General features: G+C 55.4%; 1 protein-coding gene across 14 annotated transcripts in view; it reads left to right on the top strand.

Annotated features, from left to right (window-relative positions):
- The window catches only part of Col27a1 (collagen type XXVII alpha 1 chain), a 118,490-nt gene extending 98,575 nt beyond the window's left edge, over positions 1 to 19,915 (top strand). For 3 of the 14 annotated variants that reach the window (XM_063260231.1, XM_063260236.1, XM_063260224.1), the window contains 24 exons: positions 2,793 to 2,846; positions 2,930 to 3,037; positions 3,792 to 3,845; positions 4,402 to 4,455; positions 7,355 to 7,411; positions 7,542 to 7,595; positions 7,969 to 8,022; positions 8,226 to 8,326; positions 8,875 to 8,928; positions 9,011 to 9,118; positions 9,503 to 9,610; positions 10,216 to 10,323; positions 10,669 to 10,722; positions 11,065 to 11,194; positions 11,306 to 11,359; positions 11,509 to 11,544; positions 11,651 to 11,668; positions 11,878 to 11,913; positions 12,116 to 12,142; positions 13,427 to 13,492; positions 15,221 to 15,389; positions 16,264 to 16,373; positions 17,003 to 17,221; positions 18,014 to 19,915. In XM_063260231.1, the coding sequence (XP_063116301.1) occupies positions 2,793 to 2,846; positions 2,930 to 3,037; positions 3,792 to 3,845; positions 4,402 to 4,455; positions 7,355 to 7,411; positions 7,542 to 7,595; positions 7,969 to 8,022; positions 8,226 to 8,326; positions 8,875 to 8,928; positions 9,011 to 9,118; positions 9,503 to 9,610; positions 10,216 to 10,323; positions 10,669 to 10,722; positions 11,065 to 11,194; positions 11,306 to 11,359; positions 11,509 to 11,544; positions 11,651 to 11,668; positions 11,878 to 11,913; positions 12,116 to 12,142; positions 13,427 to 13,492; positions 15,221 to 15,389; positions 16,264 to 16,373; positions 17,003 to 17,221; positions 18,014 to 18,160 (1,980 nt within the window). In that variant the 3' untranslated portion in view covers positions 18,161 to 19,915. Of the gene's footprint in view, positions 1 to 2,792; positions 2,847 to 2,929; positions 3,038 to 3,791; positions 3,846 to 4,401; positions 4,456 to 7,354; positions 7,412 to 7,541; positions 7,596 to 7,968; positions 8,023 to 8,225; positions 8,327 to 8,874; positions 8,929 to 9,010; positions 9,119 to 9,502; positions 9,611 to 10,215; positions 10,324 to 10,668; positions 10,723 to 11,064; positions 11,195 to 11,305; positions 11,360 to 11,508; positions 11,545 to 11,650; positions 11,669 to 11,785; positions 11,914 to 12,115; positions 12,143 to 12,679; positions 12,796 to 12,884; positions 13,195 to 13,426; positions 13,493 to 15,220; positions 15,390 to 16,263; positions 16,374 to 17,002; positions 17,222 to 18,013 lie in introns of those variants that run through there. The other 11 variants (XM_063260241.1, XR_010051282.1, XR_010051283.1 and 8 more) reach the window with 11 other exon arrangements.
- The last annotated feature ends 695 nt before the right edge of the window (positions 19,916 to 20,610 follow it).

Below are 20,610 nucleotides of genomic sequence, written 5' to 3'. Positions count from 1 at the left end.
GTTACAGAGGTAATATTAACATGGTTGTGACAGGGGCTATGGTGATGGTGATTTTGTTGGTGATGGTGACGCTGGTGGTGTTGGTCACGGTGGTGGTGGTGGTGGCATTGCTCATGGTAGTGATAATGGTGGCAGTGGGGTGGTAGCAGTGTTGATGGTGGTATAGTACTGTCCTTCGTGGTTCTTATCTGCTAGGATGGGAGACAGTATCTGGGACAGACGCATGCATGTACATAAGAGAGAGAATAAGGGACTTGCATTTAAGTCTTTTTGGCATCAGGGCTGTGGGGCAAAGTCCTCCCACTGTGTGTCCTGGAAATACCCAAATATTTAAAAATAGAATTTGCCAAGCCACCCAGGCCTTTGCAGAAATGCATCTGCACACATGGCGCCATGTGGTCAGCAACATGCCACACAGTCATAGGCCAGGGTCTCCCGTATCCGTGGTGGTAAACATATGGCACATGTGCCACGCTGGCTCCATTTTACCAGTGCGGCTCTAAAAGATTCACTGTCCCTGCACCTAGATGATCTTGCCTAGAAACGTCAGAGCCCCTTCAGTGTGAGTGCACCCTCTGATGTGCCAGGCAACGTGTTTGTCAGCTTGTGTCCCCACCCCTACATGACCAATGACTGCATGGAAGGGGTCAACCATCTCCATCCCAGGCCACTGTCTCCCCACTGGGTACCCCAACCATGGTCCTCAGGGTCCCCTCATGGAGAGCCATGGGAACTCGTGGCACCTTGTCTTGGGGGAGGCCCAGCCTCCAGTCCCCCAGACCATGGATCCTGGGTCTGTCAATGCCTCACCTCACTGGTCACTGGTCACTGGTCACTGGTCACCTCAGTCCACTGGCAAATGCCACCGCCACCATGTTATGAGGCTGGCACAAGAGATCCTTCAGGCAATGTGCATCTGTGCCTCTCTTCCAGCCTGGCGGCTGGCTGTAGACAACACCTTCATCTCACTGAGCCTCAGTCTTTTTAGCTCTTCAGTGGGATAAATAGTTTCTTTCTGGGAAGAATCCAGTGAGGCGCCCAGCCTAATATCATGGTTACGATCATGGTTGTTGTTATTTTATGATGGAAGAATCCAGAGACCGTGGGATCATTTAGTCCAGCACTGGCCAAGGGAAACAATATAAGCCACATAGGTAATTTTAAATTTTCTAGTAGCCACAGTTTAAAAAGGTACAAAGAAATAGGAGAGATTAACTTTAACAGTATATTTTATTTAGCCCAGTAGATAAAAAATATTATCTCAACATGTAATCAATATTAAAAGTCATTACTTTGATCTTTTCCATTTTCTTCTCTTTTTTTTAAAGGCAGGATGTCACTATGTAGCCCCAGCTGGCTTTGAACTCAGGGCAATGCTCCTGCCTCAGCCTCCTGAGTGCTGGGATTACAAGTGTGCGCCACCACACCTGGCCCCTTTCTCTTTTTGGTACTAAGCCTTTTAGATCTGATATGTCATTTATGCTCTCAGCACATCTCAATTCAGATGTAAATGTTTGCTGGAAAGACTTATCTATATTTAGGCTTCACAAAACATACAGTTGAAAATGTAGATTCGTAAACCCAAGCCGTTTGAAACGTACTTAAAAGTTTCTGCCAGTAGTCAAATTCAATATGAGCTTTCAAATTTAATTTTAAATCAAAACTAAATAAAATGAAGAATTAAGTTCCTTGGTCATACGGGCCATGGTTCAACACCTCTGATGAGCCCAATCCAAGACCTTTCTAATCCAGCTGGGGAGACTGAGGCCCAAGGGACTGGTCAGGATCACATGAGGACTCAAGCAGCAGGATGTGACAGTCTATGCCTGGCTCCTAGGGCCACGTCCCGCCTCCCTGCCGCCACAGCACAGTCTGACAGGTGCTTACCTTGAGATACAGAGTCTTCTCCCACACCCGGGCCCAAGTTCTTTCCAAACAGACATTTCTGCCTTGTGTCGCATCAAAGCTGGCCGCCTGTGATTCCCGGGCATTGGCCTCCCCAGAGAACCTGGCTTCAGAAATCTGCAGCCAGGAGTCCAACTGCCTCTTCCTACCCTTGTCCCACCACAGGTTGTCAGGTGATGGGGACCGTCCCCACCCTCACCCTATCATTTGTACTTCTGTTAATGCAACCAGACGATTAAATCAAGCCATCGTTTTAATACTCATCAACAGCATAGATGTTCTTTCCAACTCCTGAGACTCACAGTCAGAAGGTCCCTTCCAGACCAGACACACTGCCTGCCCTACCCCGTGCGTCCCAGCCTGGTGGGCTGAGGGATGGCACTCTCTCTTTTCTCTGTCTCTTACATTCTCTTGCACACTCACCCACCACTGAGTAGTTTCCCTGTAGCTGTAGAGACAAAGCTGAACCCCTCTCTGACAGCCAGGGCGTGCTTGTGATGGAGGCGGCACTGGAGACTGTTATAGAAAAAGGAGTGGCTGCTGATTTACAGAGAGCTGTTTCAAGGATGCCCCTGGGTGGCTGGCGGTAACCATGACAGCAGTAGAGGCCACCCCCTTTGTGGAGGCCCAGTGCTCATTATGGCCGGGCACTGCGGTCACAAGGGTCACAAGTCTACTCCTGATCCCTGAGCGAGTCTTCAGCTCTGTGACGTGCCTGTGTCTCCCGGATGAGGCTCCCAGCATGGGGACTCAGGTCACGCTCAGGGTTGCGTGGCTACCTGGTGGCAGCATCATTTTGGAGTTTGGAAACCCAGAGCCACCAGCCTGGCCCCTTCTGATACGCCTCGATTTGCTCTCAGCTCGCCCCTTTTTCCCTTTCCTTTCAGGGTCCTGAAGGAAAACCAGGGAAACAGGGCGAGAAGGGCCGGACGGGAGCCAAGGTGGGTGTCCCCACCCGCCACGGTGGCCTTTGTCCCCACCCTGTCTCCACCAGCCCAGTGACAGCTTTTCTGTCCCTCTGCAGGGTTCCAAGGGCTACCCAGGACAGCTGGGTGAGATGGGCGTCCCTGGAGACTCCGGACCCCCTGGCACCCCAGGTCCCAAAGGGTCCCGGGGCAGCCTGGGACCAGTGGTGAGGACCTGACTGGGGTGGGAGGTGAGGGTAGGCTGGGGGACCTGGGACGGGTTTGGCACCAGACCCCAACTGTGAGCCAGATAGTGGTGTTCATTATTCAGCCACCTCCTGCCACCCATGGGTCCCTTAAAACGTGCAGAAAGCTGCAGCCCCTGGACACGGGAGTACACAGAGGCGCCATTTCTCACTGTTTAAAGGGATCCTGGGGTCCCAGATTAGTGAAATCTTGCTAAATGACATGGGGGAGGGAGGCTCCAGACCCTTGAGACTACTTTTATCCAACAAGCAGTTTTCCTGCAGGAAACAGACATGGGGGGACCTGGGCCAACCACTGCCAGCGCCTCAATGACACTAAGGGTGTCCCAGTGCCTTCTTGGGCTCCCTGAAGGCCAGAGCCCAGAACAGGGTGACAGCTGCAAGGAGGAGAAGCCTTGGGAGGCTGAGGTCTTTGTTGCTCCTGCAGTGTAAATGCACACGTGAGCACAGGCCAGAGTGGGATGGAGTGAAAGGATTCAGAAGGGCGGGGTTTGGAGTCTCCCTTTGCTTTTAATGACATTGATTTAGCCCTAAGTCCAGAAGTTTTAAATTGCAATAAGGACTCTGTTTAAATAGCTCCTGAAAGTGCTAGAAATGGGCCAGCAGTGTCCTGGCCCAAAGGAGCAGGACAGGGGAAGGGCTTGTGGGCTGGCAGCTGGGGAGGAGATCCCCGCCAGGATGCCTGCTCCAGACCACCGGGGTCTCTTCCCTCCAGGGCGCTCCGGGACGGATGGGGGCCCAAGGAGAACCTGGCCTGGCTGGTTACGATGTAAGTGGAAGCTGCCCTCCCTGGAACTCTGTCCTGCAGCCGGGCTCTGCCCCCATCACCCCCAGCTAAGGGTCTCCCCAGGACTCCTGAAGATGTGGGCCTCACTCTGTCAGGGAGCTCCTGGGCCCACACCTGAGGGTGGGGATGGGGGACCACGGAGGAGTGGGTCACAGGAGATAGTACCAGCACCCGTCCTGAGCCACTGGAGCCCCCCTGCTCCTGGTGGGTGCTCCTTCAGCCCTACCCAGAGCTGCAGGATATCCTCAGGGAGAGAGGAGCTCAGCCCAACAGTGCGCCCTAGGGTCCCCCTTGAGGTGGTGTCTGTCCTGCTCCTGTCCCTGTCTGCCTTGGACACAACAGCAGGCTGGCACATCAGCTGGAGGTGTGCTTGCCTGTAGGGCGTGTCCGGAAGCCATGCTCAGAGCCTCACGGAGAGGTCGGGTCAGAGCTGGGACCCAGTGCACAGCCCAGCACCTCCGCCTCTGAGTTCCTGTCCGGTGCCATTTGCCCTCCTGGGCCCTCACTGTGCCTTACTCTCTACCTTGTTTGTCTGCAGGGACACAAAGGCATTGCGGGACCCCTTGGGCCTCCTGGACTGAAAGGCGAGAAGGTAGGTGTTTGGGTCTGGAAAAGCAGCTGTCGGAGGCCAGTAGGAATGAGCCCCTGAGGTCCTCAAGGCTGAGCTGGCAGCCCGATGGCAGCTCACCCCCTACATACACTGTGGTGGACCTGCGTGGTCCTGCGCCCAGTGTCACTAAGGCCATGGGCAGCAGTCAGGAGCTGTGGGACTGACAGCCATCACTGTGTGTGGGTGTCATCTTCGTGTCCAGCACTGGCTGAGGCACAGACGCCATTCCAGCCTTTAGGGGTCAAGCAGAAGTGACTCAGTCATGGGACAGCTGTGTCACTCCCTTGTCTGTGTGAACCTGGGAAAGGAAGATTTGCCCACAGATGAGCTCAGTCAGTGTGTGCTGGGGGGCAACGCTGGGAAGTGGCACTGGAGAGTGAGGAGGCCCAGCAGCCTCACCAGCTGGGCACCAGGCTTGGGACAGGAAGCAAGTTGTCAAAGGAACCTTGGTGATTGGTGACCCTCCTGGTGCAGAGGGTAGGCTGAGGGCCCTGGGTCACATCCCAAGACAGTGCCCAGTGACTCTGGAACCAGGTCTCCGAGTTTCCTGTTCCTCCCCTTCCCTCCAAGGCTCACAGTAAGGAACGCCTGCCCCCTCACAGGCTGCATGGTGTGCGTCCTGGCCCAGTTCCATGGCCTCCCCAGGCTTCCTGCCGTTTGCTGAGTCAGCATGCCACTAACTAAGTCCCGCTGTGGCTGAATCTCGATGGCCTGGCCGACATGCCCTCCCCTGCCTGGGGGAGTACGGATCTGCCCCACAGCTCTGCAGTTCCTCTCATCCTGCAGGAAGAGCCCCCAGTCCCCAAGGCTGGCCCAGGGAGGGGCCAGGAGCAGCCCCAGAAGCTGCTGTTGTCACCTAGGCAGTCCCTCTTTGATAGAAATGTCACTATGGGTTGCATGGTTGTTGTCACACGATGAACAGCCAACCACAAAGTGGAAGGTGCTGGGAAGGGTTGAGGACCACCCCCTGAGGCCAAGACCCACTCCTGCCACTTCCTTGAACTTCTCCCGTAATCCTTGCCATCTCCCGGCCATGAAGCTGTCACTGTGCTACAGGACGGGGGCGGGAGTTGGGGCTGAGTTCTTGTGGTATCACGGGCTCGCCTGGGACCAGTGAGACAGCAGCAGGGCCGGGCACAGGCTGTGTCTGGCTGATGCCAGGCCCTGCTCCCCGAGCCATAGCCAGACCCTGTCTGAGGAGCCACGGTGCTTGGACCTCCCAGCATGGGACCCATGTCCATGAGGAGGTGGCAGAGTGTGAAGGGATGAGACTGACAGCAGGCTGCGGAGGGCTTCCGGAATTAAAATTGCACCCCTGACCTGTAGCCGCCATGACATGGTGTATGCTGCAGGAGACTAGAAGTTCCTTCCAGCCCTGATTCCTAAGGAGCCTTCACTGAGACCCTTCACTCCTTGGGCCTCAGTTTCCCCATCTGTAAAGTGGTGACAACTCCAGCAGCATAGATTCTGTGACACACTGAGGCAGACTTTATGACGCGTCCAGCACAATGGATGTGCCCGGTAAACACTGACACCTCACCCTAAGGCCCCTAGTCCCTTGCCACTGTCCGCCATGAGACTAAGGATTGCATCAGTGGGCCACAAAGAGTGGCGGGTGGGACAGAGAGGGATTCCCTGCTCACAGGGTCACCCCCTTGCTACAGCTAGTTCTGGGCCTCGGGCCGAGTCCTGCTTGCGTGTGCCACTGCCCACAGAAGCCACAGAGCCCCGAGCCAAAGTGCTGCGGCCGCCAGCCCTCATCTGCTGGCCCAGGCTCTGTTCCCTGCCCTGCTGCCCCAGGCCTCCCTGGAGCTCTGTGGGCAGCAAGGGTGCCCGGTTTGAACCCCACCCGAAAAGGACTCCCTTCCCCTGCGCAGGAGATGACACTCGCTTTTCAGACTGGTGTCCTGAGCCCCGAGACTCTGCCCTGGGCTCTCCCACTTACACCTCCCTTCTGCTGGCCAGGTGCATCCAGCCATCTGTCCTGCCCCAGACCAGGGGCTATGGTGGTCTGAGCGAGGGGCTCTGCTCTAAACTCTGCTCCTTTCGCAGTGTCCTTGGCCACATCCATGTGACACATGCACTGCTATTACCCTTATCAAGGATGGCAGTTCAAATAGCCATCTGCTGAGGGCCAGCAGCGGCTCTGGGCCTGCCTGAGCCCTCTTCCCACTGTGCACTGACTGACCCCCAGTTGCTGCTGATATGCGCCCTGGGGCAGCTCCAGCCTTCTCTGGGGCTCCTAGCAAGGGGAGAAAGTGCGTCCTGCGGTGCCCACCTCCCCCTAAGAAGCTTCAGGACAGGGATTTTCACTGAGTCGCTCTGAGCAGCTCCTGTCGCCTCCCTGCAGCTGCTCTGTGAAATGGGGATACCAAGGGGGCTGCTGTGAGTGTTCTGAGTGCCTAGCCAGCCACTGTGGATCAGACTCCTAGCTGCTCCTCTGTGCCCACATCCATTGGCCCTTCACCCCCAACCCAGCTGAAAAAAGCAGCTGAGAGATGGGAAGGGACATAGTCCAGGGGCTCAGGGAAGTGCAAAGAGCACCGTGTTTCATGATACTGGTTCCACAACATACCTGGGTCCGCTTCCTGATCTGCCTTAGTTTCCCCATCTACTGCCTCCCGAGGCCCAGCATTTCTGAAGCAGGAAGCCCCAGTTACCCAGGATGGGTGGCTTTTCCTAAAACTGATTCTGCGGGGTGTGGTGACACACATTAGTAATCCTAGCACTCAGGAGGCTGAGGCAGGAGAATCACCTAGAGTTTGAGGCCAGCCTGGGCTACATAGTGAGTTCAAAGCCAGCCTGAACTACATAGTGAGGTGCTGTGTCAGGAAATAAAAAAAAAAAAAAAAAAAAACTAAAGGTGGTTCTGTATTCACAGGGAGAGCAGGGTGAGGACGGCAAGGCCGAGGGGCCCCCTGGGCCCCCTGGAGATCGGGTAAGGCCCCTTTGGTTCCTGGGCTGGATGGCGTCCAGGTAGAGTCAAGGCCTCCTGCCACATGGGCAGGGAGGCCTGAGAGCCCCCAGGGAGCTGTGCGCCATGTTATGCTATTGTCCTTGTCATGTAGGGCCCCATGGGTGATCGAGGCGACCGTGGGGAACCTGGGGACCCTGGATACCGTGTAAGTAGAGCACCTTCCCACCTGGGAAGGTGGGTGTGTCCTGAGAGGACACTGGCAGCTGGACTCAGGACACAGGCAGAGGAGGTGGTCAGGGAGGGAGATGCGCTGAGCCTGGGTCCATGGACAGTTTCCTCCAGTGTGGTCCTGGGCAGACTCCTTCTGTCTCCATCCACAGCTGGGAACAGCCGTGCCAGCCACCCAGCCCCACCATGCACTTACCTTCTTTAGTCATGCTGGGGGCATCACTGCTGTGCCCCTTCTGCAGATGAGGAAGCTGAGGCTCAGAGAGGGACAGTGGCTCAGGAGCTCTGGGCTGTGCCCTGGCCCCAGCCCCCTCCAGATGCCCCCCTCACCTGTCTCTCTCGATTTCCAGGGACAGGAGGGTGTGCAAGGCCTCCGTGGAAAGCCTGGCCAGCAGGGCCTGCCCGTGAGTGGTGCTTCCTCTCCCTTTCTCCTGCCCTGAAGTGGGTGGAGCAGGGATAATTAAAGAACCAGCCCTTTTAGTGCTTAAAGGGACCCTCCTTGCAGTAGGACCCGGGAGGCAGCCCCTTCTGGTCTTTCCTGCCCTGGCTCTGGGGGTACTCCCATAGCCTGCACCCCCCCAAACCCCTCCCCACCCTCCCCCTCCAGGCGGAGAATCCTGGGGCTGCCTTGTGTCATCTCACCTTGGTTTGCAGGGGCATCCGGGACCCCGGGGGCAGCCGGGACCCAAAGGATCAAAAGGTGAAGAGGTAAGAGGGAAACTGAGGCGGAAGGAGGGAGAAAGGCAGGAGTGGAGGCAGGGCTGGGAGGGAACCAAACCTCTACCCCACGCTCTGTGGCCTGTTCTGCTGGGGCTCAAGGAAGGGACCGCCTGTTGGAGGTCAGCCAGGGGGATCAGGGCCCAGGGACCGGGCTCAGGGGCCAGAAACAGGCAGCCTTCTGTCTGCCATCACATGCTGCAGGGCCAGAGAAGCTGGAGAAGGGTTCCCAAGGCCACAGGGCCTCTCTCCCCTGCAATGGGGCCAGATAAATGCCCTCCCAGCTATGCCCACCTCCTCACCCCCTGTGGGGGGGACACTGTCCAGAGCCTCGTCAGCAAGGAACGGATTGGGAACACAGGACCCAGTGCAGTGCAAGGACAGCCCTGGCTGACCTCACAGATGGCCCTGACCCTCGGCTCCTGGGCCACTATGCTTGGTCCCTAGTGAGACCTGACTCTCCCCAAGGGCCACCTTTGCTTAGGGCCCACACCTCCTCCAGGTAGCTTCTGATGCTGGCCTTGCTTTTGTTTTTCTAGGGCCCAAAGGGAAAGCCAGGCAAGGCCGGGGCACCAGGCCGGAGGGGGATCCAGGTGAGTGGCACAGCTGTTGCTCTCCCCCAGCCCCTGTGCTTCCTGGAAGCCCTCACTCACGCTGCTTCTTCTATGCCCCCAGGGGCTGCAGGGGCTGCCCGGGCCTCGGGGCGTGGTGGGGAGACAAGGCCCCGAGGGCACCGCTGGACTGGATGGGCTTCCTGGCAGGGATGGCCGAGCAGGACAGCAGGTGAGCAGGCTTGGGAGTGGCAGAGCGGGACAGACGTGAGGGTGACCACCACTGGCTGATGGCCAGAGGAGCAGGCAGAGAAATGAGTGGGGCAGAGCCAACGTGGAGAAGTTTCCTAGGATGCTCTGGGGGAATGGCCCCCTCATCCCTTGGGGCCTGGCAGGCAGTCACTGAGTCTGACCCCTGCCCGTACTGGGCTGGAGCTCCTTCCAGCCCCCACTCACAGACCTGCAGCTGCTGCCGCCTTGGGTCCAGCCATCTGACAGAGGGCAGGTGTCACATCCCTCCCCTGCTCCATCCCTGTGCACTGCAGCTCCGGCTACCCCACATCCTGGGCTGTCGCCTCCTAAAACCTATCCTGGCCTTTGCCCGCTTTCTTCACAGGGAGAGCAGGGAGATGATGGGGACCCTGGCCCTGTGGGCCCTGCTGGGAGGAGAGGAAATCCAGGTGTGGCCGGCTTGCCTGGAGCACAGGGACCCCCAGGATTCAAGGTCAGACTCTTCCTAAGCCACCTACCTGCCCTCCTCCCTATCTGACAGCCCCATGTCCCAGGACCCGTGCGGAAACGGATTCCACCTTGTTGATCTTTCTTGGGGGTCCTAGCCCCCCAATCTTGACCCAGACTTAAAGGATAGTCTTTCCAAGGGTCTGCAAACACTGCCCCCTACCAGACGGTGGGCCCTATCTTCTGCCGCTGCGTTGTCCACGTGCGCCCTCTTGTGGGCCTTTGTACAATAACAAGTGTCGGATTCTCCCAAGGAGGCTTCATTGACCAACCTGGGTAGGGAGCAACAGAGGAGGAGGCATGTGGCAGAGGGGCTGGGGGTGCTAGGGAAAGAAAGGAGACATCTTCAGGAGGCTCAGGCATAGCTCAGCCCCGGTTCCCTCTGTCTCCAAACGTCCTGAGTTTTCAGGGGGCTCAGAACCACTTCATGGCTTGACTCATCATTTTTTTTTTTTTTTTTTGGTCTTTTTCCTTTTTTTTTTTATCGGTACCGGGGATCGAACTCACGACTGCCTGCTTGCAAGGCAGGCGCTTATGCTGCTGAGCTAAATCCCCAGCCCTTGACTCATCATTTTGGTGTGTTTGTTTCAGGGTGAAAGTGGGTTACCTGGACAGCTGGGCCCTCCTGGAAAGCGGGGGACAGAGGGCGGAATGGGGCTTCCTGGGAGCCAGGGGGAGCCGGGCTCTAAAGGCCAGCCGGTGAGTAAGTCTTGGGGCCTGGGATGTGCATACCACACCGTGCTGGCCACTGTGACCCAGCAGATTCCCGCCCTCTGGGAGCCTCTGAGTGCCTGTAAACAGGAACACGTTTGCTAAGGACCTAGCGACCCAGCCTCGGTGAATGGGGTTGCTTTTTGGGGATCTTTTCTTGAGAGAGCTTTCAGACAGGTGTGTGGGGGTGCAGGGCTTGCCACTGTCTTCCCTGAAGGCCTGGGCCAGGAACTCCAGTGTCCCACAGGGAGGCCCTGAGCTAGACCCTGGCAGAGGACAAGGTGACCGCTCTTCTCGTTCCACCTGCCCCATGGTCTCCCGTTCTCCTTGCAGGGCGACTCCGGTGAAATGGGCTTCCCTGGAGTGGCCGGCCTCTTCGGACCCAAGGTACAGGCCCCTGCTTGCTGCTGCCTCTGTGGGGTCCTATCCACCCACCCTCTTACCTGTGCATTTCTTCATTCCACAAACGCTCTCAGTGTGGGCTGGAAAGAACTGGAAGTGGGGCTAAGCCTGCTGGCCTGGCTCTTCCTTCCTTCTACACGCCTAGGCTCCCAGCCCTGCTGTCACCTGCTCGGTGCCTCAGACTGTCTGGGTCCCTTTAAGCCTTGATTTCCAAATGGGAAGAGTAAGAGTGGAAGATCGTTGGCAAAACTGAGATCAGAGGTGTATGCTGCACGGTGCGCAGCTGGAGTTGCTAAATAATTGGGGACTTTGGTTTCTCTTCCGGAGCACTCTCAGGCAACGCCTCCCCTCAGCCTCCAGGGGCCTACCCAGCAGCTCCTTCCGTTCCCCACAGGGTCCCCCTGGTGACACTGGCTTCAAAGGCATCCAGGGCCCTCGGGGGCCTCCTGGCTTGATGGTGAGTTCCTCCCTGTGTACCCTAGCAGGGTCAGTCCCCGAGGCTGACCAGCCTGCAGCTGGTGGGACACCTGTCTCTGAGACTGTCCTCAGAACCCTCTCTCTCCTCTAGGGGAAGGAAGGCATCATTGGGCCCCTCGGAAGCCAGGGACCCTCAGGACTCCCGGTATGTGCAGGGACGGGGAGGAAGGTAGCCTGGTGCCTTTATCCTCGCTGTTCCAGATCATCTTTGTGTGCCAGGGCTGCTCCAGGCCTCAGTTTCCCCATCTGGGAAATGAGACTTCCCCTCTGAGCCCTGTCTGTAATTTGTCGCAGGGTCGGAAGGGTGACAAAGGCAGCCGAGGGGACTGGGTGAGTACAGGGGCTGAGGCTGTGCTATGGGGTGAGGAGGGGTAGGTTCCGGGTAGCTCAGCCCTGGTCCCCTAACTCTCTGTCCCCCCACTGTATCTCCCTCCAGGGACTGCAAGGTCCGAAGGTGAGTGGAGCGGGGGGGGGGGGGGCAGGCTGGGTTTTCCTCCTCTGTGACGATGACTGTCCCCAGAGTGTCCTCTCCTCTGGACCTCATTTGTCCCATCTGTACCCTCTGCACCAGGGGAGCCATTGTCCCTGCATCTCAGGCTCCCTGGGGAGACCAGCTAGCAGCTGCTTGCTGACCAGGCCTCACATTCTTCTCCTGTTCTTCAGGGTCCTCCCGGCCCAAGAGGGCAGCCCGGACCACCGGTAGGTACCTGCGTGCCAGGCCATCATGGACCTAGGGCAGCTGGAGGGCTCCGGACCCTGAACCTTACAGGCCTCCAACACTTCTTAGAGGTCACAGACTTCTGGGAGGGGGGTAGGGGCAGCCAGGCCTCCAGGAGGGCAGAGACCAGCATGGTAGCCAGGGCCTGTCCCTATCTAAAACTGACCCAAACTTCTTCTGCAGGGCCCTGCAGGACGTCCCATCCAGCTTGTAAGTTGGGGAAGATTGTTTTTGGCCTGCTTGGGAGGATCTGGGCACTGAGGGTGGGAAAAAGCCACCGAGCCTTTTCAGGGCATGGTAGTGAGAACACCCAGCTGGACCTGGGGACACCCAGGTCCTTTCTGTTCCAGTCCTGGGGCCCCAGGGCAGGAGGTGGGAAAGCCAAGTTTTCTCTGGACGAGCCCATGATCCTTTCTGTGTGCCCCCACACAAAGAGGGGTTCTGAGGTCCCCCATCTGGGATTTTGGCCTAGAGTCAGGCAGCAGGCAGATCGAGCCTTGCCCTGGGTATCATAATCCTGCTGAGAGCGTGGCCTCTCCCCCTAGCCCAAGGACAGCTGTGTCCCCGTGTTACTGTACTGCATGATCATGGGATCAGGCCAAGATGGCATCCCAGGGCAGGGATCCATGGGAAACTGAATAGTGAAAGAGCCCTTGGGCTGGGGCCACTCCAAACCTCTGCTCCTCTTGTCTCCGCGCTTGTCCTGTCTCTTCCGCCATCTACAAAGATGCTACTCTTTGTCCCTAGCCTCCTCCTCCTGCAAGCCTGCCCTCATCTCCTCATGGATAGAAAAAGAGCCCTCCAAAGCCCTACAATATGGAGAAGGGATTTGGAAGTTGGGGAATAACAGCTAAAGTACCCAGGTCATTACTGGCCAGCCACCATTGGCAGTGCTTTTCCTGTGTGAACTCACTGAGCTCCTTCAAGCAGTTCTGGGTGGTTTTATTATCAGGCCTGTTTTCAAGACAAGGAAACTGAGACAAAGAGAAGCTGAGTGGCTGGCTCCAGCTGGGGCCGATCGGACCGGGCAGGGCTGGGATTTGCCCCCCAAAGTCCCACCCCAGCCCCTGATCCTGGCTTGACTTACTGCCTGGATTCTTGCCGTCTCTGAGTTCATGGAAGGACCATCACAGGATCTCTGCCAAACCAGCGCCAGCCAGGGGGTGCAAGTGGAGCTGAAGGCAGCACAGGGAAGCAGCAAGAAACATGAGTCTTGTGGGGTCCTTGAGAAGCCCCTCCCGCCCCAGCCTGGGGACCAGAGCAGCTGGCAAGGTCGCCTGTCGTCGTGCTGACCTGTGGGTTGGGGATGGGCTGTTGAAGAAGCTAGAGGGAGAAAGGGACAGGGTCAGCTCTGACTCTGCCTGCAGAGGGCGTGTGGCTTGGCCAAGATCCTACCAGAGAAGCTGGGCAGGAGTGGGTGCGCGGGTCTAGAGCTCCTGCTTTTGGGGATCCTGCACAGCAGCTGGGTTATGTCCCTTGTCTTTCCCTGCACAGCAACAAGATGACCTCGGGGCAGCTTTCCAGACGTGGATGGACACTAACGGAGCGCTCAGATCAGAGGTACCAGGGGCTCCATTCCCAGAAGAAAGAGAGACCAGTGCCCACCATGTGGCCCTGCACCAATGTCTCAGAACCTCTTCTCGACCTCCAGCTGGTCACAGATGAAGGAGCTGTCATAGTTACTGAGGCTCAGAGCGGGTAACAGCAAGTACAGGGTCACACAGCCAGTGTAGCCAGAACCCGGCCAGAAGCAGCCTGGGTACCGTGTGACCCTGAGGAGCAAGGAGCTTATGGTCAGCGCTTTGAGCTCTGCTGAGACCCTGGCCTGCACTCCAGGCAGAAAAGGGCCTTAGGTGTCCTGCACCTCAGCCCTGTCAAGAGGGAAGTACTTTTGCAGCCTTGGCTCCTTCACATGGTGGGGAACTCACAGTCCCCGGATCAGACCTCCAACCAGCATTTTGTTAGCTCCCTGTACTGGGTGCCTAGTGCACAGTCCAGGGAGGAAAAAGCATGCACATGTCCCTTGCCATTCATATAGGGCAGCCAGCAAAGGACAGAGAGATGCCTAGGGCGCAAACAGGGTAGAGGAGGGAAGTGTTTCCTTCCACATTTGAAGGTCAGTTATGCTGCATTCTGGGGAGAGCGCCCCCTGCAGCAATTTTATAGCATTACTACTGAACACAGCTCTACTAGGGAGGTTAAGGCAGGAAGGTTGGATGCTTGAGGCCAGCCTGGACTACATAGTAATTTCAAGTGCAGGCTGTACTACATAGTTATACTCTGTCTCAAAAAAAAAAAAAAAAAAAAAACCAACAAAACAAAGCATCTCTATTTATGATGCATTTCTCCCCCCTTTTGCACATTTTATTAAGTTATTGACCACAGAATTCAGTGTAATTTATTTCTTGTGCATGTAAAGGCTAATTGCTGTGGTAATGGCAGTCCCAGACTGCCGCCCTGGACTCTGCCATTTTTCTCTTCCACATATGACCCTCTAATTTGTCACATTCTGTCAGGGAGCTCTAGCCAAGGAAGGCAGCACAGAGAATTGTGCAGGAGACATCTGTGGGCCAGGCTCTCCCATTGCATTGCCTAAAACAGTCCTGTGACCCCCACCAGTGGCTAAGGATGCTGTAAGGGGGCACCATGTGTCCAAACAGCATGCACAGGTAGGGTGAGCATTTCCAGTCTCTGACCCACATATATGCGGACAACACACATCCGTATGCATGCACCTGCACATGTGACTCCTGCCTTTGACAGGGGATGGGAGGAGGCTTATTTAGCTGATTTGTGGCTCTGGAAAGAGATGTGATATCACATAGCAAGACAGGGCACCCCAAAGGCCCTGCTCTCCAGCACCCTGCTAGAGACCTGTCCCTTCTCTGAGCTGAAACCCATCCTAGGGTGTGTGCTGCTGGTCCCAGTTCTGTTTTCTGGTGCCTCTCAAGAGCCCCCGATATCACCCAAGGGAGCCCAGAAGGGACTGGAAGATTTTCAGTTTGGCTCCTTTCCTCTTCTGGTTTCTCCCCGTAGCACTGGGTCTGCTCCCCAGTGTCTTATGCTTCTGCTCTGCCTAAGTCCCAGGGTGTGGTCCTCCCTGTGGCAGAGGACCTAGGCCGACCTGTGACACCCCCACCCATTATATCCCTGGCCCCAGTTTCTTTATCTGTGAACTGAAGAGAGACTCAGCCCTGGCCAGCCAGGTGCCTGGATGGGGGGGGTGACTCAGAAGTGTGAGCACTTGGGCCCTGGACCTTGACCTTGGGCTGGCCCTTTCTGTGACAGGGGTATAGCTATCCGGACCGGCTGGTGCTGGACCAGGGAGGGGAGATCTTCAAAACCTTACACTACCTCAGCAACCTCATCCAGAGCATTAAGACGCCCCTAGGCACCAAGGAGAACCCCGCCCGGGTCTGCCGGGACCTCATGGACTGTGAGCAGAAGATAGTGGACGGTGAGAGCACCTGTAGGCACCCTGCCCAGGCTGGGGTGGGCTAGGGTAAAGGGGTGGTTCCAGGAAGAGCTAAGGCAGATGGAGAATTGGATTCTCAGCACATCCTAGCCTCAGAGAGAGACACATGGGTGAATATTCATTCAACAGTCACTGAGTGTGTGTACTGGGCCTTATCATGAGGATATTGTGGGGGACACAGAGGAGTGTCCTTCCAGAGCCCACAGATCCATAAGCTGGGGACAACCATTTCAGTGCACTGACACAAGAACTCCCCAAGGTTTGGCAAGAGAGCCCCAACCCCAAGGGCCTTCCTGGATGGGCCCAGATACACCCTCTGTCTGCCCCTCCCTGAGTTTTCATCTGCAAACTGGGATGTACCTCGGCACGCCTGTGCCACCTCACATCCTCTGTACTTGGAGCTGGGTCTAGATGGCCAGGTGTCCCCTTCTCTGCTGCAGTCTTTCGCTTCCCGGAAGCCCAGCAGAGGGAGCCAGATAGAAGCAAAGTGTCCAGCTGCCAGGCAGAAGCCTGAGCCACCTCCCATGGAGGCCCTGGCATCGGAGATACTGTCCCACATGATGCTTCATGGTTCCTTGGGGCAGGCAGTCTGGCCTTTGTCAGCCTTGGCTGCTCCTGACAAATGGACACATCTTGGGGCCATAGGGAAACTTACATGGGACCTATCCAGGGAGCCACCAGTCACTATCTCTGCCCAGGCTTCCTTCTGTCACTGGGGTTTCCAGAACCTCATTTCTGCTCACCTATGACTCCATGCCCAAACAGCACAGCTGGTCACAAGGGGCGGGGTCCTTCTGCCAAGCCAAGTCCTGCACCTCCCCAGTGACTCCTGCCACACCTGCCGTGCTGCCCACAGGTACCTACTGGGTGGACCCGAACCTTGGCTGTGCGTCTGACACTATTGAAGTCTCCTGCAACTTCACACATGGCGGACAGACCTGCCTGAAGCCCATCACGGCCTCCAAGGTGCCCGTTGCCCCTATTGCCTGCCACGCTGACCCTCTTCCCATCTTGCCCTGAGCCCCAACTAACCTAAGCTCTGTTCCAAGCCCTGCCTTTCTTTGTGTGTGGCCTGAGGAAAGTCACCTCCTTGTTTCCAGGCTGCATTTTCTCTTCTATGAATTGGGGATGGATTGGGCTAATCTGTGGTTTCCAAGCCCCCTTAAGGTTTAATGTTGCCTGTAGACTCTCCCACATGCATCTCAAGCAGGGTGGCTACCATATGGGCCTGGCCTGGGGAGCTGTGAGTAAAACCCTGGGCTATACAGAGCTGCCCACACCATTGCTGTTAACTCCTGTTCACCACCCACTGGCCACCTGCCTATCTCTGGGCGGAGCATGTGAGGTGGTGCAGGGCAGAGCAGCAAAGTGACCCCCAAGACCATTCACTTGTACCATGGGAGGGGGACCTGGCTACAGCAGGACCCTGAAGGCTCCAGCCCAGGGCCAGCAGCATTCCCTGTTCCAAGAGGCTATGAGACCAGCTTGCACAGATCTGTTTTCCTGCCTTTCCAATGGTCACACATCAGGGTGCGTGGACGGGAAGAGCCCACCTGGAAGGGGCTCATCCTGTGTGTGCTCGCCGTGTCCCTCAGGTGGAGTTTGCTGTCAGCCGGGTACAGATGAACTTTCTGCACCTGCTCAGCTCCGAGGTGACCCAGCACATCACCATCCACTGCCTGAACATGACCGTGTGGCAGGAGGGCCCGGGACACACCCCCGCCAAGCAGGCTGTGCGCTTTCGGGCCTGGAACGGGCAGATCTTCGAAGCCGGGGGTCAGTTCAGGCCAGAGGTGTCTGTGGACGGCTGCAAGGTACCTGCTGGAGCCTCTTGCGGGCCTCTGATTCGGGGACACGGGAGAAAACTTGTTTGGAAAAACTGTTCACAACAAGGTTATGCGTCATAGTCTTATGCCTCAATTAGGGTTTATAGGTATGCTTTTATCTTTATGCTGAATAGTTTTATTAAATTGTTTTTATTCACTGTCCCCTCTGGGAAACTTCTCAGGGATAGTCTGGGCTGGTAAGAAATCTATGGCCTCTTTTAAGAACCCTTGCCAATACTATGGCTATTTCTTCTCTTTAGGCCCATCTTGGTTAGGATAATTTTTTTCTCTTAATGTTCTTGGGTGGGTTTGGGGGGAAGGGAGAGAGAGCAAGCTGTCATGAGGCAAAGACCAGTTTCATAAGATTGAACAACACTGATAACACATGGTGTTAGGATGTGGGGAACCCAACACTCGCTTAGGAAGCAGTAGAAAAAACCAAGAGGTAGGGGCTTTCTGGAGAACAACTATGCATAAATATACATCCAAATAGGTCTTAGACAGATCCAGAACCTCGGTGTGCAGTTATCCTTTGATCCTGCAATTCTACTTCTAGAATTTATTGTAGGGAACGAGTTAGGAGTGTGCACAAAGGTGATGTTTTTTAAGCATCACAAGATGCTAAAATATGCAAACAGCTTGGGTCCACAAACACAGGCCATTGCCACAGTGAAATGGCACATGGCCTTTCTAAACTGGGAGGAAGACTGGTGGGGAAACGCACACAGCAGGAGATGAGAGCCATGAAAACTTACACGCACCCTTTTCCTTCTGCCCAAGGTCCATGATGGCCGTTGGCACCGGACACTCTTCACCTTCCGCACGCAGGATCCCCAGCAGCTGCCCATTGTTGGCGTGGACAACCTCCCTCCTGCCTCATCAGGGAAGCAGTACCGCCTTGAAGTTGGACCCGCGTGCTTCCTCTGACCTCTGTCCTCCAGGCTCCTCTAGGCCTTATCTGGGAGAGAAGGGGAAGAGGAGGCAAGAGGAGGGTACTGAGGGGCATGTGGCCCCAGAAAAGGCAACCCCTCTGCCCAAGGAGCCTTAGGGAGGTCCCTGCTGTTGTCTGCTCAGTAGGAGCAGGGGGGCAAGGGGAGGCTGGGCACAGTTTTTCTTCAGAACAACCAATCCCAGCTTAGTCCCAAAGACCAACCAAAGAACCAGCCAGAGTAAGCTGGGCCTGCAACCCACCTGAGCCCCATGGCCTGTCTCCAGCTCTGTGGCTGCCCCTTCCCTGCCTGGCTTCTTGCCCAAAGAGCCCTATGTTCAAGCCAGTTTGAGGGAAGGGGGCATCTTGTCAGCTGGTCCCTGCCAGGGAGCTTTTGATGTGCAATATTAGAAAGGAGACATGAAAAAGGAGAAAAGGAAAGAAAGAAGTATATATATTTTTTTTATTTAAACAAATACAAAGAGGGTGTGTTACTATTTTTTTCACCTGGGAAAGAAGTGAGAGGATGAGAAAGAGCAACCAGGGGATGGGAAAAGGCGAGATCTTTGGGGCTGGGGGAACTCACAGTTTGCTACCTCCCACTGTGAAATCGCTGGTGCTCGACATTGTCTCGCATAGTGTATGTGACTTTTTTTTAAGGAAAAAAAAAAACTATTTAAGATTCTGAAGGTGCTACTATTTTGCCACAGACTTTGAAGAAACTTTTTGATGTGGGACATCATCCACATCTTTCTCTGTCTTCCAAGTGATAAAGTTCGGGGAATCTTTAAATTTTCCTAGCATCACCCTTGTGCTCATCAGGTAATCTATGAAAGAAAAAAAGGGAGGAGAAAAAGAAAAAAAAAAACAAAAACAAAAAAACAACCAACTAAACAACAAAAAAAGCAAACAAAAGATGTTACCAGAAACCAGAGTAAGGATTTCCTTTTAATTTATGAATTTTGAAATATCTATCCTTTTCTGAAGCATTCTGACTTGGCCTTTCCCGTCCTGGAGGGAGGTCCAGCTTGCCCTGGAGGTGCGCTGGGAAGAAGTGTATGGGGGAAGCCTGGCCCTTGCAGAATCCAGTTCCAGGAGGGGCAGCGCTGGACCAGAGCAGGCCTGGGAGGTGAATGTAAACACACCTGAGCCACCATACAGGGCATCCTGCAAGGTTCTGTCTCTCAGGAGCCCATCCTGTCCAAACAAGGTCAGCACCCCAGCTTTTTCTCCCTGGTGTTAAACTGTACAACCTTAGTGTCATTAGCACCACGTGTCAATTTGGGCTGAGGAGAAAAGAATAATTATGGGTATCTCAGTGTTCTGTGTGACAGTGACACCCGGTGCAGTCTGACCTGTGTCACTCTATCTGCAAACAAGGCAAGGCCTCCATTGGAGTCCGAACTTAACTATGGAGTTATTTTTATAGAAGGGGAAAAGTCACACGGAAGTCTCTATCTGTGTAGTCTAAAGTTGTGTCTTGTCAGGAATTGGGTTTGATTCTCATTATTTAATACCTCGCTCTGGCCCACCATCCCGCACACTCCGGCCCCCACCCTGCGCATTTTCCTCGCAGCTTGGGCCTCATCTCCGAACTTCCTTCCCCACCACCGTCTCTGCCTGGCCTCCATCTTGTCTTTGGATTTATCTGCTGTCTTCTTTATGTCCCTTTCCAAATGTCAGTATGTTAAAACCCCGATGGGTTCGGTTTCTCCTTTTCCTTTCTGGATTTTAAATAAATATTTAAAACTGAAGCAATGGAATGAGGTGTCTGTGGCCCTGTGCTTCTTCATAGAAGAGAGGGGTGGGCAGTGGAGGGACGGAGCTCTGAAGTTCTGGTCTGCAGACTTCCTGGTATTAAGCACCAGGAATGTTTTCCCTCTTCAAAGGAGGAAGTCAAAGTGTCAACAGGCCAGCCTGCAGGGGGAGGAGCCTCCCTTTCACCTAGCTTTTCTATTTTGGTTTGGGATTTGTATCACTAGTAACTGCTGGGCAACTTAACACCAGCGGAACTGAATCAGCACCGTGCTGAGCATAGGTGGCCCACCTGAGGACTCACTGTTGTAGCTTAAAAAAGGAGAGCTGAAGAGGAAGAGTAGCAATGTGGGTCCTAAGTGTTATTTGGAGCCAAAGGTTCTCCTGGAGGAGCCTGTCACACTGACTCCCCTGATATGGACTTGGTAGTTCTCATCATCAGAGGAGCTCAGGACCTCTGTGTCACTGAGGATGGCTGTAGTACTTTTCAGGGGAGCCCTGGTTCTTATGACTCCATTGCAGAACCCTCAACCTGCTGGCACAGCTCCTTCACCCGCCAGCACAGACTTTCTAGCTTCTACCACTGACCTTTGAGCCTTCATGGTGCAGGTCTATGAAACAGACTTGCATGAGTCATTGTTGTGGGCTCTGGGTCTTCAACTGAACTCATGCAGATTATTACCATGGGGTCCAG

This window comes from Cavia porcellus, unplaced genomic scaffold (genome assembly GCF_034190915.1).
Source record: "Cavia porcellus strain 051 isolate PalLab524CR breed Dunkin Hartley unplaced genomic scaffold, mCavPor4.1 scaffold_1, whole genome shotgun sequence".
NCBI classification, from domain to species: domain Eukaryota; kingdom Metazoa; phylum Chordata; class Mammalia; order Rodentia; family Caviidae; genus Cavia; species Cavia porcellus.
The sequence above is the reverse complement of the archived record's forward strand: the minus strand, read 5'-3'. Positions and strand labels throughout refer to the sequence as shown.